Here is a 14,666-nt window from a genome sequence, read left to right as displayed (position 1 = left end):
GGCTTCTGATACAGAAAAAGGAATTAAGACCCCTCCCCCATGACCCTGTGTTCCTTACCCTTCCAACCCCCAACTAGATTCCAATAGGAGAGCCCACAGGCTCTTCTCTCAGGGTCCCCAAACCTCCCACCCTCAGAGGCTGTGGCCAGAGTACCTAATGCTCACTGTGCCCAGCAGGTCCTGACCACGACCCTGACTCAGAGCTGAGGGCCTCCTTCCTGCCACTAGAGGCCCCACATGGCCATTAGGCCGTACCCACAGGAAGAGGCTGGAGCGGAAAGTGGGGAGCGAGCCTCGAAGGAAGAGCAGCCAGGCCCGGGGCACTGTCACTTGCCGTCCCCTCTGCAGCTCCAGATGTGTGGTTTGCATGGCTGTGGCCAGCGCAGCACTTTGGCCAGAGTCCAGGGCCTGTGGTTTCACATGCCCGACCCAGGTCAGCAGCAGGATGAGGACCACAGAGGCAAAAAGCAGCCAGAGGAGACCCAAGACATAGAAGCCCAAGGGGAGGAGGCAGCAAAAGTCGGGGTGGAGAAAAGGGTCATTTCTGGAGCTCTCGAAATGCCCTTGGAGCACCCCACGGAGCTCTGGTGGCTGATCAAATTCAGGGAGGGTTTTTTTGGTGGATTCTAAGAGTGATATGGGTTTTGAGGTAGTTAAAAATATGATGCTTTTTGGAGCGATCAGGCTTGTGGCAGACTCCGGGATGGTTGGGCTTGTGGAGATGGTCGGGCTTGGGGCGGGCTCTGAGGTGGGCTCTGTGATAGTTGGGCTTGGGGCGGGCTCTGAGGTGGGCTCTGCGATAGTTGGGCTTGGGGTGGGCTCTGGGATGGGCTGCGGGGTGGTCGGGCTTGGGGTGGGCTCTGGGGTGGGCTCCGGGGTGGTCGGGCTTGGGGTGGGCTCTGGGGTGGGCTCTGAGGTGGTCGGGCTTGGGGTGGGCTCTGGGGTGGGCTCTGAGGTGTTCAGGCTTGGAGTGGGCTCTGGGGTGGTTGGGCTTCTGGTGGGCTCCAGGACGGGCTCTGAGGTGGTCGGGCTTGGGGTTGGTTCAGTAGTGGATTTTGGAGTTTTGGAGAATGTGATGGATTCCATGTGAAGTGTGAAATCTGGGATCCATCTAGCTGGGAATGTGGGCTGCTCCTTAGTGGATCCTTGTGTTGGATGCAAGGAGGAGGGCATTTGGCTGTCCAGAGAAGCAGTAGACCGTGAGTAGAATAGACCCCAGGGGGTTGTATGGGCTTTGGTGGGGAACTTGACCACAGTCCTTGTGGCATGCACCTTATCATCCTCAGTGTCCTCTTCTGTGTAGTAATCATATAGGTCTGTGTCACCTTCATCACCAAGGGTGGGGCATCCCTTTCCTGGGTATTTGTAGACGGGAACCTTATCTGAATTGTCACACTGCACACTGGCCACGTTAGAGGTCATGGCCTTGACGTCCACACCTTGCTTCCATACGTAGACATTTTCGGCATTGTCCTGCAGCCAGCGACGAAAATAGAGGATCTCACAGTTGCATAACCAGGGGTTCCCGTGGAGAAAAGCAAAAGGCAGGAGGTGGGACCCAAAAAAGCCCTTTGGTATCGTATACAGCGAGTTCTCTTGGAGGAGAAGGGTGTCGAGATTCCCCAGCCCATTCAGGAGCCCAGCGGGGAGCTCAGTCAAGTTGTTGTTAGCTAGACTCAGCTTCTCCAGCTTGGGTGTGGGTGTCAGGAGCCCTGGGGGCAGGGTCTTCAGCTCATTGCCTTTCAGGTAGAGCTCTTGGAGTTCGCCAAGACCACGCAGGGCACCAAGAGGCAGCGAGGTCAGCCGGTTGAAGGAGACGTCCAGGATGGTGAGAGCAGGCAGTGTCTGCCCTAGCAAGGGCAGGCGTTGCAGCTTATTGTGGGATAGATCCAGGGTCCCCAGCACTGGCAGCGTCCCATCGACCTGGAGCTTGGTGAGCTCGCAGTTATCTAGGTACAGCTGAGTGAGGCGAGTGAAAGGCATCAGGGTTGCCAGGGAGAAGGTGTACAGGAGGTTCTCACCCAAGTGGAGGATGGTTGTGTCTTTCGGCAGGTCTGGAGGCAGCGCTGTCAGACTCCTCTTGTCACAGTTCACTTCTAGGTGGCTGGCCACTTTGGAGACCTCACAGATGGGGTGGGGGTGTAAGGGGCTTGGCAGCAGGAGCAGCAAGAGGAGGAGAGGCATGAGGACCTGTGGGCAAGGGGGCCTTGAGTGGACCCCCCTGAAGCCCCTGGAAGCATTCCCCCAGGTCCCAGTCCCCTTCCCCCTGCAGCTTTGCTTCCAGAAACAGCATCCACATCTCCTGTCCTCCCTCCTCCCATCTCCCACCCTTGCCTGCAGGACTTAAACTACTAGCTCCAGGCCCTTGGCTCTTTCCCCTCCCTCAGACCCCTCTCCTGCCCCAGCACCAACCCTGGCTTACAGGCAGGCAGAAAGACCTCCGAAGGCACAGAGTGTCTTCTAGGGTGCCACTCGACTCCGTCCTTCTCTCTTCTAGCCCCATGGAGGACTAAGCCAGTGGCAAGGAAGGGGATGGGGGTGAGGAGGAAATGCAGGCCTGATAGGGATTCCAGTGACCGGGAATCCCTTGGACACAAGCCCTTATCGCCTCACTCCACGGCTTTCCCCCAAGCCCTCTTTGTGGTTCTCTCTTCCGCTTTCCTTTTACACAGGGGAGATGGAGATGGACTCCTCCAAACGGCCTTCTGCCATCTTTTAAAAACCTCTCCAGGGCCGGATGCGTGGCTCACGCCTGTAATCCCAGAACTTTGGGAGGCTGAGGTAGGCGGATCACCTGAGGTCGGCAGTTTGAGACCAGCCTGACTAACACGGGGAAACCCTATCTCTACTAAAAATACATTAACCAGGCGTGGTGGCACATGCCTGTAATCCCAGCTACTCGGGAGGCTGAGGCAGGAGAATCGCTTGAACCTGGGAGGTGGAAGGAGGTTGCGGTGAGCCGAGATCGTGCCATTGTACTCCAGCCTGGGTGACAAGAGCGAAACTCCATCTTAAAAACAAAAAAACCTCTCCAGGTGCCCCCTTATCTTCCTCTTCACAGCTGCATTCTGAGAGTTGCCTACTTTTAATTCTCTCCCACCTTTCTCTCTGCCTTCTCACCCCAGTCTATGCTGATTTCTTTCCCCTGCTACTCCATTGACTCAGTTCTTACCGTGGTCTTTAATGCCCTCCCTCCCCTACATCCATGGGACACTTCTCTGCTGTGATCTTACTTTATTTCGGCAGCCTGCATACCCATGGCCACTCGCCCTTTGGGATTCTCTTTTTGGCCTCTATGACACATGACCCTGTAATTTTCTTGGTTTTCTTCTTACCTGTTTGGTTGGGCTTTCTCAGTCTCCTTCATAGATTCCCCTTCTTGAACAATTAAACTGCCCCCAGAGTTTGTGCTTAGGCTCTCTTCTTTCCCTTTTTTTTGAGACAGAGTCTCGCTCTGTCGCCCAGGCTGGAGTACAGTGGCACGATCTCAGTTCACTGCAACCTCCGCCTCCCAGGTTCAAGCAATTCTCCCGCCTCAGCCTCCCAAGTAGCTGGGACTACAGGCGTGCGCCTCAATTCCCAGCTAATTTTTATATTTTTAGTAGAGATGGGGTTTCACCATGTTGGTCAGCCTGGTCTCGAACTCCTGATCTCAAGTGATCCGCCCACATTGGCTTCCCGAAGTGCTGGGATTAGAGGCATGAGCCACCGCGCCCGGCCTTCTCTTCTTTTCTTATGCTATGCAACCACCTGAGTTTATCCTCATCCATTCCCTTGCCTTCAACCACCACCTACAACCTAATGACTCTCAAATCTATGTCTCTAGTCCAGACCCTTCTCCTGACACACAAGCACATATGTCCAGCTGCCTTCTGGACATCTCTACTTGGATGTCCCACAGACACCAAAACAATATGTTCAAAGCTGAACTCACCATCTCTCTCCAAATGGCTTCTCCTCCTGTGTTGCTTAGCCTGGTGAATGGCACCATCATGCACTCATTTACCTAACCATTCAATCAACACAAACAAAATCCCTAATAGTCATCTCTAACATCTCCCGTCTTTCATCCCCATCACCAAGTCCTGCTGATTTTATCTCCCGTCTCTCTCAAATCTGCTCTCCATCCACACCATCCTGCCAGCATTCCTAGGCCAAGGTTGTTGTTATTTCTTCTTCATCCTCCTCCTCCTCCTCTTCTTCCTCCTCTTCCTCCTTTCTTCTTCTTTCTTTCTCTTCTTCTTCCTTTTTTTTTTTTCTTTTTGAGATGGAGTCTTGCCCTGTCTCCCAGGCTGGAGTGCAATGGCTGCTCAATCTCGGCTCACTGCCACCTCTGCCTCCCGAGTTCAAGCGATTCTCCTGCCTCAGCCTCCTGAGTAGCTGGGATTACAGGCACCCGCCACCACGCCCAGCTAAGTTTTCGTATCTTTAGTAGAGACGGAGTTTCACCATGTTGTCCAGGCTGGTCTCCCTTGCTCTGTCTCCCAGGCTGGAGTGCAGTGGCACAATCATGCCTCACTCAAGGACAAACTCCTGCACCCAAGGGATCCTCCTGCTTCAGCCTCCCAAGGAGTTGGGACTACAGGCATGCACCACCACACCCGGCTGATTTAAAAATTTTTTTCTAGAGACAGAAAAAAATTTTTTCGTTGCCTAGGCTGGTCTCAAACTCCTGGGCTCAAGTGATCCTCCTACCTCGGCCTCCCAAAGTGCTGTGAGTACAGGCGTGAGCCACCATGCCCCACCCAGGACACCATCTTCTCGCTACTGCTTCCCTGCAACAGCCTCCTTGCTGGTCTCCCAACTTCCCAATTCCCTTTCTTCTCTTTATTCTCCACTGGCATGGTCTTTCAGAACTGCACATTTGCTCATATCCTTCCACTGCTTGAAATTCACCAATGGGCCAGGCACAGTGGCTCACACCTGTAATCCTAGCAGTTTGGGAGGCTGAGGCGGGTGGATCACCTGAGGTCAGGAGTTTGAGACCAGCCTGGCCAACATGGCGAAAACCCCTCTCTACTAAATATATAAAAAATTAGCCGGACGTGGTGGCCGGCACCTGTACTCCCAGCTACTAGGGAGGCTGAGGCAGGAGAATCGCTTGAACCCCGGGGGCATAGGTTGCAATGAGCTGAGATCACGCCCCCTCACTCCAGCCTGGGCGAAAGAGTGAAATTCTGTCTCTAAATAAATAAATAAATAAATTCACCAATGGCTCCTCATAGATCTCAGGAGAAAGTCTAAAGTTCCCAACATGGCCTGCAGGGTCCTGCAACATCTCACCTTTGCCTGCGTGTCCAGCCCCATCTGTTACTACTCTGCCCTTACTCTTGATCATTCTCTCCTGTGCCTGAACTTTTTCTTCAACCCTATCCCCTTCTGCCTAACTTCTACTTATTTGGCAAGTTCCAGCTCAGAATTCCTTCCTCTGGAAAGCCTTTCCTGATTTCCCAAGGCCAGGTTAAATGTCTATTACAGAAAGTTAGACACCATGCCCTGCCTGTTGGTCCACTGCCCCTTCTGTGATGAGAATGTGGCCCTGCACTATTCCCCAGTAGGGGCTCCATGCAGCCGCCTGAGCCTGCCGCTATCTGCTTCCAGCTGGTGACTGGACAAGGGATAGACACTTAAGCCAGATGCAGTTAATCCATAGATTTGGCATTTATATAATTTGCCAGCTGCAAAGGTATTGGAAAATGTGGGGAAAACAAGGTAGTATAGAAAGTGAGGTGGGAGGTTGTCTAGAGAGAAGCCATGAAATTGAATAAGGACCCCGAGGCCAGAGGCTGTTGATTTTTTTTTTTTTTCTTTCTGACACTCACCGAGGCCGGAGTGCAGTGGCATGATCTCAGCTCACTGCAACCTGTTCAAGCAATTCTCCTGCCTCAGTCTCCCAAGTAGCTGGGATTATAGGTGAACACCACCATGCCGGGCTAATTTTTGTATTTTTAGTAGAGATGGGGTTTCACCATGTTGGCCAGGCTGGTCTTGAACTGCTGTCCTCAAGTGATCTGGCCGCCTCAGCCTCCCGAAGTTCTGGGATGGCAGGTCTGAGCCACTGCGCCCAGCCTGCTGTTGATTTTTGAGGGCATTTTACTGTATCAGAATGTTTACTTGCAAGCAACAGAAAATGGTCTGCCTAATTTAGGCTGCAAAGGAATTCATTAAAAATATGTAGGCCGGGCGCGGTGGCTCACGCTTGTAATCCCAGCACTTTGGGAGGCCGAGGCGGGCGGATCACGAGGTCAGGAGATCAAGACCACGGTGAAACCCCGTCTCTACTAAAAATACAAAAAATTAGCCGGGCATGGTGGCGGGCGCCTGTAGTCCCAGCTACTCGGAGAGGCTGAGGCAGGAGAATGGCGTGAACCCAGGAGGCGGAGCTTGCAGTGAGCCAATATTGCGCCACTGCACTCCAGCCTGGGCGACAGAGCGAGACTCCGTCTCAAAAAAAAAAAAAAAAAACATGTTGGTGGGGCACATTTTCCCAGGACCTCCTGGGACAGTGTCATGGGTGAAAAAACAAAAACTGAAACAAAACAAAACAACAACAACAACAACAAACCTGGCTACTTCAAAGACTTCCCAGTGAGGTCTGGAGAAGCAGACATGGAGCTATGCAGTCAGGAACAGCGCCCAAAACCAGGCTGCAGAACCAGTCCAGTGAGCAAAATTCTGCTCCTGCTGCAAGACCAGGTTATGGAAGCGTGTAGAGCTCGAGCTGCTGAGCCAGAAACAGTGTTATCACAAAATCCTACACCATCCCTATTCCTTTGTGATACTGGCTCGCAATTCAAAGTCTGGGCCAGGCATGGTGGCTCATGCCTGTAATCCCAGCACTTTGGGAGGCCGAGGCAGGTGGATCACCTGAGGTCAGAGTTCGAGGCCAGCCTGGCCAACATGGTGAAACCCCATCTCTACTAAAAATAAAAATTAGCTGGGCGTGGTGGCATGTGCCTGTAATCCCAGCTACTCGGGAGGCTGAGACAGGAGAATCACTTGAACCTGGGAGACGGAGGTTTCGGTGAGCTAAGATCACGCCATTGCACTCCAGCCTGGGCGACAGAGTGAGACTCCGTCTCAAAACAAAACAAAACAAAACAAAGTCTGGGTGAGTCTGATTGGGCGTGTGCCTGTGACCCAGCTGCGAGAGAGTCTGGGAAAGCAAGTATCTGGCATTTTCAGCTAGGAATGCTGAAGCATGCTCCGCTTCTGCAAAGATTCTGAAGTTGAAGGATTTTCCATAGTCTCCCATGCTTTGGCACCTACTAAAGTGATCCTATGTTTTACTTCCTTCAGATGTCAATGTCCTGGTTTTTTTTTTTTTTTTTTTTTTTTTGAGCCTTCTGGCTCTGTTGCCCAGGCTGGAGTGCAGTGGCACGATCTCGGCTCACTACAACCTCTGCCTCCTGGGTTCAAGCAGTCGTCCTATCTCAGCCTCCCAATAAGCTGGGACTACAGGCACGTGCCACCATGTCTGGCTAATTTTTGTGTTTTTTGTAGAGACAGGTTTTGCTGTGGCTGGTTGTGAACTTTGAGTTCAAGCAGTCTGCCTGCCTCAGCCTCCCTAAGTGTTGAGATTACAGGTGTGAGCCATCGTGTCACGCACTGGAGTGCAGTGGCACGATCTCGGCTCACCACAACCTCCGCCTCCCAGGTTCAAGCAATTCTTCTGCCTGAGCCTCCTGAGTAGCTGGGATTACAGGCACACCACCACACCTGGCTAATTTTCTGTATTTTTAGTAGAGAGGGCATTTCACCATGTTGGCCAGGATGGTCTTGATCTCTTTTTTCGCTCTTGTTGCCCGGGCTGGGTTCAATGGCGTGATCTCGGCTCACTGCAACCTCCGCCTCCTGGGTTCATGTGATTCTCCTGCCTCAGCCTCCCAAGTAGCTGGGATTACAGACATATGCCACCACGCCCAACTAATTTTGTATTTTTAGTGGAGACTGGATTTCTCCATGTTGGTCGGGCTGGTCTTGATCTTCCGACCTCAGGTGATCCACCTGCTTCGGCCTCCCAAAGTGCTGGGATTACAGGCATGAGCCACTGCGTCCAGCCTGCTCACATTTTATTTAGGACTTCTGCATCTAAGTTAGAATATAGGAGTGGCTTATAGATCTCTTTTGGGGATCCTTGTCTGTTTTTCTGTTTGTTTGGTTTTATGATGAGAGTTATGCTAGCCTTGTAAAATAAATTGGAAAACTATATTCTCTGGAACAGTTATAGATAGGGATTTTCTGTTCTATATAGATTGGTGGAGTTCACCTATAAACCCATCTGGATGCCGGGTGTGGTGGCTCACGCCTGTAATCCCAGCACTTTGGGAGGCTGAGGCAGGCGGATCATGAGGTCAGGAGATCGAGACCATCCCGGCTAACACGGTGAAACCCTGTTTCTACTAAAAAATAAAAAAAAAATTAGTCGGGCATGGTGGCGGGTTCCTGTAGTCCCAGCTACTTGGGAGGCTGAGGCAGGAGAATGGCATGAACCCGGGAGGCAGAGCTTGCAGTGAGCCGAGATCGCACCACTGCACTCCAGCCTGGGCGGCAGAGTGAGACTCCGTCTCAAAAAAAAAAAAAAAACCACCTGAATGTGGTGCCACTTTGGAGATAGATTTTTGTGTTTTTTGTGTGCTTGGTTTGGTTTGATTTGAGACAGGGTCTCACTTTGTCACCCAGGGTGGAATACAGTGGTGCCATCATGGCTCACTGCAGCCTCAACCTCCCAGGCTCAAGCGATCCTCCCATCTCAGTCTCCAGAGTAGCTGGGACCTCAGGCATGTGCCACTATGCCCAGCTATTTTTTAAAATTTTTTGTAGAGACAGAGTCTCCACTATGTTACCCAGGCTGGTCTCGAACTTCCGGGCTCAAGCAGTCCTCCTGTCTCCACCTCCCAGCCACTCGAAAGGCTGAGGTAGGAGGACTGTTTGAGCCCGGGAGGTCGAGGCTGCAGAAAGCCATGATTGTACCACCGCACTCCGGCCTGGGTGACAGGGTGAGACCCTGTCTCAAAATAAATAAATAAATACATAAGTTCCTTCCCTAATATTCTTCTTGTTATTGAAGCCACCTTGCAAAATTATGACTGAGACAGTGAAGGGAATCTAACCTAACCAACTCCATCTTGCTTCTAAGCTTTAAGCTGTGCTTGTTCCTTCCTGGGCATAGGCTGAACTAACTTTGAGAGGAACTTAGTTTATTGTCTATAGTTACAGGCATGAGCCATCACACCCGGCCTACAGTTTATAGTTTAAAACAAAGACGGTAATAGCCCTTTCCCAAAACATGCCTACTTCTTGCCTGGGAACTAGACTGCCTTTGTAGTACTAACAAACTAGCCACGAGATTAGCAATTATGGTTTAGGAGCCCGGGCGCCTGTAATCCCAGTACTTTGGGAGGCCGAGGTGGGCAGGTCACCTGAGGTCAGGAGTTTGAGACCAGCCTGACCAACATGGTGAAACCCCATCTCCACTAAAGATACAAAATTAGCCGGGCGTGGTGGTGGGCATCTGTAATCCCAGCTGCTCGGGAGGCTGAGGCAGGAGAATGGCGTGAACCCAGGAGGCGGAGGTTGCAGTGAGCCGAGACCGCACCATTGCACTCCAGCCTGGCCGACAGAGCAAGACTGTCTCAAAAAAAAAAAAAAAAAAAAAAAGAAAGAAAGAAAGAAATTATGGTTTAGGAGTCATGCAGCTGGAGGCAACAGGATTCTGACCCTCCCTGGACTGCCCCTAAGATCAGTGCTTGAGATGTTTTGCAGACCCTGCACTTGATGGATCAGCTGGCGCCACCCAGATCAATAAACTGGCTCATCTGATTTTGTGGCCCCCACCCGGGAACTGACTCAGCACAAGAGGACAGCTCCAACGCCCTCTGATTTCACCTCTGACCTGATCAATCAGCACTCCTGGCTCACTGGCTTTCCCCACCCACCAAGTTGTTCTTAAAAACTCCGATCCCTGAATGCTCAGGGAGACTGATTTGAGTAACAGTAAAACTCTGGTCTCCCACACAGTCAGCTCTGTGTGAATTACTCTTTCTCTATCGCAATTCCCCTGTCTTGATAAATCAGCTCTGTCTAGGCAGCGGGCAAGGTGAACCCATTGGACGGTTACCTTACTACCTGAGCCTAGCCCAGGGGTGTGACCTAATCATGGACAACTGTACTCCTCCTAGGATTTCACATGGTGAATAAGGTGATAAGAGAAGAGGATGCAGAACTGGTCTTCATTCATTTCAGCAAAGTGTTCAGGAAAAGCTGTAGAGAAGTTCCTGCTACTAAGGTCCCCAAAGTTACCTGATTCCTGAGCTGTCCTGTGTTGTCAGTGTTCTCTTGCATCCAGTGAGCTCCTGTATCTCTTTCCAAGAAATTTCTGTTGGATTAAGTTAGCTAGAGTAGATTTCTGTTACATGCATTTGAAGAAACTTAATCCGGTTCTTGTTTTTGTTGTTGTTGTTGAGACAGTCTCACTCTATCGCCCAGGCTGGAGTGCAGTGGCACGATCTCGGCTCACTGAAACCTCCTGCTCACTGCAACCTCTGCCTCCCGGGTTCAAGCGATTCTCCTGCTTTAGCCTCCCGGATTACAGGCACACGCCACCAGGCCTGGCTAATTTTTGTATTCTTGTAGAGACGGGGTTTCACCATGTTGGCCAGGCTGGTCTTGAACTCCTGACCTAAGGTGATCTGCCCACCTCGGCCTCCCAAAGTGCTGGGATTACAGGTGGGAGCCACCGAACCTGGCCCCTAATCCAGTTCTCTAGTGTAGTTCATTTATTTTTCCTCCCTTCCTTCCTTCCTTCCTTCCTTCCTTCCTTCCTTCCTTCCTCCCTCCCTTCCTCCTTCCTTCCTTCCTTTCTCTTTCTTTCTCTCTCTCTTTCTTTTTTTTTTTTACTTTTTTTTGAGATAGGGTCTCACCCCATTACCCAGACGGGAGTGCAGTAGAGTGGAATGATTGTGGCTCACTGCAACCTCCACCTCCCAGGCTCAAGCGATTCTCCCACCTTGGCCTGCCTGGTAGCTGAGACTGCAGGCATGTATCACCACGTCTGGTTAATTTTTGTTTTTGTTTTTTTGTAGAGATGGAATTTGCCATGTTGCACAGGCTGGTCTTGAACTCCTGGACTCAAGTGATCTACCTGCCTCAGCCTCCCAAAGTGCTGGGATTACAGGCCTGAGCCTATGCACCCACCCTAGTATAGTTCATTTCTAAAGAATTTGTATAGAAGATGCCGGGCGTGGTGGCTCATGCCTGTAATCCCAGCACTTTGGGAGGCCGAGGTGGGTGAATCGCGAGGTCAAGCGATCGAGAGCATCCTGGCCGATATGGTGAAACCCCATCTCTACTAAAAATACAAAAAATTAGCCGGGAGTGGTGGCGGGCGACTGTAGTACCAGCTACTCAGGAGGCTGAGGCAGGAGAATCACTTGGACCCGGGAGGCGGAGATTGCAGTGAGCCGAGATTGCACCATTGCACTCCAGCCTGGTGACACAATGAGACTCCATCTTAAGACAAAAAAAAAAAAAAAGAATTTGTATAGAAGACATTAGCTGGAGATCTATCAAAAATCCATTCAACCTTTACTCCTTTTTTCTTTTGAGAAACTACTCTTACCTCATCCCTAGAATTTTTGGTGACATTGACTCTCAGCTGCAAAGTGGGTCTAAGCCACTCAATAGACTCCCTCCTCTTTGACACAGTTTAAGGACCCAACAAGTACCCTGACATAAGCTGATTAGGGTGTTCATGGTCATAGTGATTGGCCCAGGGATAGAAATAGGGAGTAAGTTGGTCCTTTCATAATGAAACCCAAGACTCTTGTTTGATGGTTAAGGTATACAAACCTTCTCTGAATGTGGACGAGGAAATGTGTAACTCCAGGTGAGCTGTCAGCTGTTGGCATTATTCTGTGATTATGATGGGGTCTGGCCTTCAGATGAAGCTATCATCAGAAAAGGTATGTGTTCATCAACAGTTGACTGGATAAAGAAAATGTGAGGTCAGATGTGGTGGCTCCAGCTTGTAATCCCAGCACTTTGGGAGGCCAGGGCCGGGGTGGGAGGATCATTTGAGCGCAGGTGCTGGAGGCTGCAGTGAGCTATGATCATGCCACTGCACTCCAGCCTGGGCGACAGAGCGAAACCCTGTCTCTAAAAATTAATTAATTAGGCCGGGCACGGTGGCTTGCGCCTGTAATCCCAGCACTTTGGGAGGCCGAGGCGGGCAGATCACTTGAGGTCAGGAGTTTGAGACCAGCCTGGCCAACATAGTTAAACCCCGTCTCTACTAAAAATACAAAAATTAGCTGGGCGTGGTGGCAGGCGCCTGTAATCCCAGCTACTCAGGAGGCTGAGGCAGGAGAGTCGTTTGAACCCAGGAGGTGGAGGTTGCAGTGAGCTGAGATTGCGCCACTACACTGAAGCCTGGGTGACAGAGTGAGACTCCATCTTAAAAAAAAAAAAAACTAATTAAAATGTGATACACACACAAACACATACCATGAAGTGCTATGCAGCCCCTAAAAATAATGAAATCATGTCCTTTGCAGCAGCATGAATGGAGCTGGAGGCCATTATCCTAAGTGAACTAACTCAGAAACAGAAAACCAAATACTACATATTCTCACCTATAAGTGGGAACTAAACAATGGTTACACATGGACATAAAGATGGAAATAATAGACATTAGGGGCTTTGAAAGAGGGGAGCTTGGGAGGGAAATGAGCATTGGACAATTACCTAATGGGGCCAGGCACGGTGGCTCACGCCTGTAATCCCAGGAGGCTGAGGCGGGTGGATCACCTGAGGTCAGGAGTTCGAGACCAGCGGGGCCAACATGGTGAAACCCCGTCTCTACTAAAAATACAAAAATTAGCCGGGCTTGGTGGTGGGCACCTGTAATCCCAGCTACTCGGGAGGCTGAGGAAGGAGAATCGCTTGAACCCAGTAGGCAGAGGTTGTAGTGAGCCGAGATCGGGCCACTACATTCCAGATTGGGCGACAGAGCAAGATTCCGTCTCAAAAAAAAAAAAAAAAGTTACCTAATGGGTCCGGTGTTCACTCTTTGGGTAATGGGTACACTAGAAGCCCAATCCTCACCAGGATGCAATATATTCATCTAACAAATATGCACATGTACCCCCTGAATCAAAAATAAAATAAACATTTCAGAAAAGAGCTTGGGGATGGTGGCTCATGCTTGTAATCCCTGCACTTTGCGAGGCCAAAGCTCAAAGATTGCTTAAGTTTAGGAGTTTGAGACCGGCCTCGGTAACACAGTGAGGCCTTATCTCTACCAAAAACAAAAACAAAAACATTAGCTGGACTTGGTGGTGTACTTTTTTTTTTTTTTTTTTGAGACAGAGTCTCGCTCTGTTGCCCAGGCTGGAGTGCAGTGGCACGATCTCGGCTCACTGCAAGCTCTGCCTCCCGGGTTCACGCCATTCTCCTGCCTCAGCCTCCCAAGTAGCTGGGACTACAGTACAGGCACCTGCCACCACGCCTGGCTAATTTTTTTGTTTTGTTTTTAGTAGAGACGGGGTTTCACTGTATTAGCCAGGATGGCCTCGATCTCCTGACCTCGTGATCTGCCCGCCTCAACCTCCCAAAGTGCTGGGATTACAGGCGTGAGCCACTGCACCCAGTCTGGTGGTGTACTCTTGTAGTCTCAGCTACTGAGGCAGGAGGATCGCTTTAGCCCAGGAGGCCAGGGCTGCAGTGAAACATGATCGTGTCACTGCACTCCAGTCTGGACGACAGAGCCAGACCCTGTCTCCCTGTCTCAAAAAAAAAAAAAAAAAAAAGATGGGAGGCTGAGGCTGACAGACTGCTTGAGCCCAAGAGTTTGAGACCAGCCTGGGCTACATGGCAAAACCTGGTCTCTACAAAAAAATACAAAAAATTAGCCGGGCATGGGCATGGTGGCTCTTGCCTGTAGTCCCAGCTACTCAGGACACAGAGGTGGGAGGATCACCTGAGCCCAGGAGATCGAGGGTGCAGTGAGCTGTGATCTCAGCACTGCACTCCAGCATGGGCAACAGAGCTAGACCATTTTTTGTTTGTTTGTTTTGTTTCTTTGTTTTGAGATGGAGTCTTGCTCTGTTGCCTAGGCTGGAGTACAGTGGTGCGATCTCGGCTCACTGTGACCTCCAACTCCCAGGTTCAAGCGATTCTCCTGTCTAAGCCTCCCAAGTAGGTGGGACTACAGGCCCACACCGCCTTGCCTGGCTAATTTTTTTTGCATTTTTAGTAGAGACGGGGTTTCACCGTGTTGCCCAGGCAACACGCCCAATCCAACAGTTTTGTATTACCTTATGAGTCTCTAGGTCTTATTTAAACCTTCTCTTTTAGCTAGCTGTCTCTGGCACTGCTCTGGCAGTTAAAGGGGAGGTACTGCCAGGTGGAGGTAGAAGTCCAGATTCCCCCTTCAGCCTCTGTTGACAGCTGATGGACAGCAGGGACAGGAGATCGTCCTTACTCCAGGTGAGAGCAGGCGTTCCAGTTCCCTACATAAGCTCCACTGACTGCAGCACAGGAGGTCTCATTCCCAACTGGCAAGGATGGAAGTCCACACTCCCTTCTTGACGTTCTCTGAAAACACCACAGCAGGTATCTTAGTCCATTTTTGCACTGCTATTAAGGAATACCTGATACTGAGGAAT

At 50.8% G+C, this 14,666-nt stretch overlaps 1 protein-coding gene across 2 annotated transcripts; it reads right to left on the bottom strand.

Annotated features, from left to right (window-relative positions):
* Window positions 1-132: 132 nt before the first annotated feature.
* On the bottom strand, window positions 133-2,184 carry GP1BA (glycoprotein Ib platelet subunit alpha). 2 transcript variants are annotated; one of them, XM_032137875.2, is made up of 2 exons: window positions 821-2,184; window positions 133-730 (listed from the first exon to the last, which is right to left on the bottom strand). In XM_032137875.2, exons 1-2 carry the CDS (start codon window positions 2,182-2,184, stop codon window positions 133-135), a joined length of 1,962 nt encoding a protein of 653 aa, XP_031993766.1. The 2 variants fall into 2 exon arrangements, with proteins under 2 accessions (XP_031993766.1, XP_031993765.1); XM_032137874.2 differs by having other exon boundaries at window positions 133-2,184.
* Between the last annotated feature and the right edge of the window lie 12,482 nt (window positions 2,185-14,666).

This window comes from Hylobates moloch, unplaced genomic scaffold (assembly GCF_009828535.3).
Source record: "Hylobates moloch isolate HMO894 unplaced genomic scaffold, HMol_V3 SCAFFOLD_19, whole genome shotgun sequence".
In the NCBI taxonomy this organism is placed as follows: domain Eukaryota; kingdom Metazoa; phylum Chordata; class Mammalia; order Primates; family Hylobatidae; genus Hylobates; species Hylobates moloch.
Note: the sequence above shows the minus strand (reverse complement) of the source record. Positions and strands in the feature narration are given on the sequence as shown.

What these genes read in the sequence shown, in the direction of transcription:
- GP1BA (XM_032137874.2), bottom strand. Translation starts at nt 2,184, where the DNA reads ATGCCTCTCCTCCTCTTGCTGCTCCTGCTGCCAAGCCCCTTACACCCC.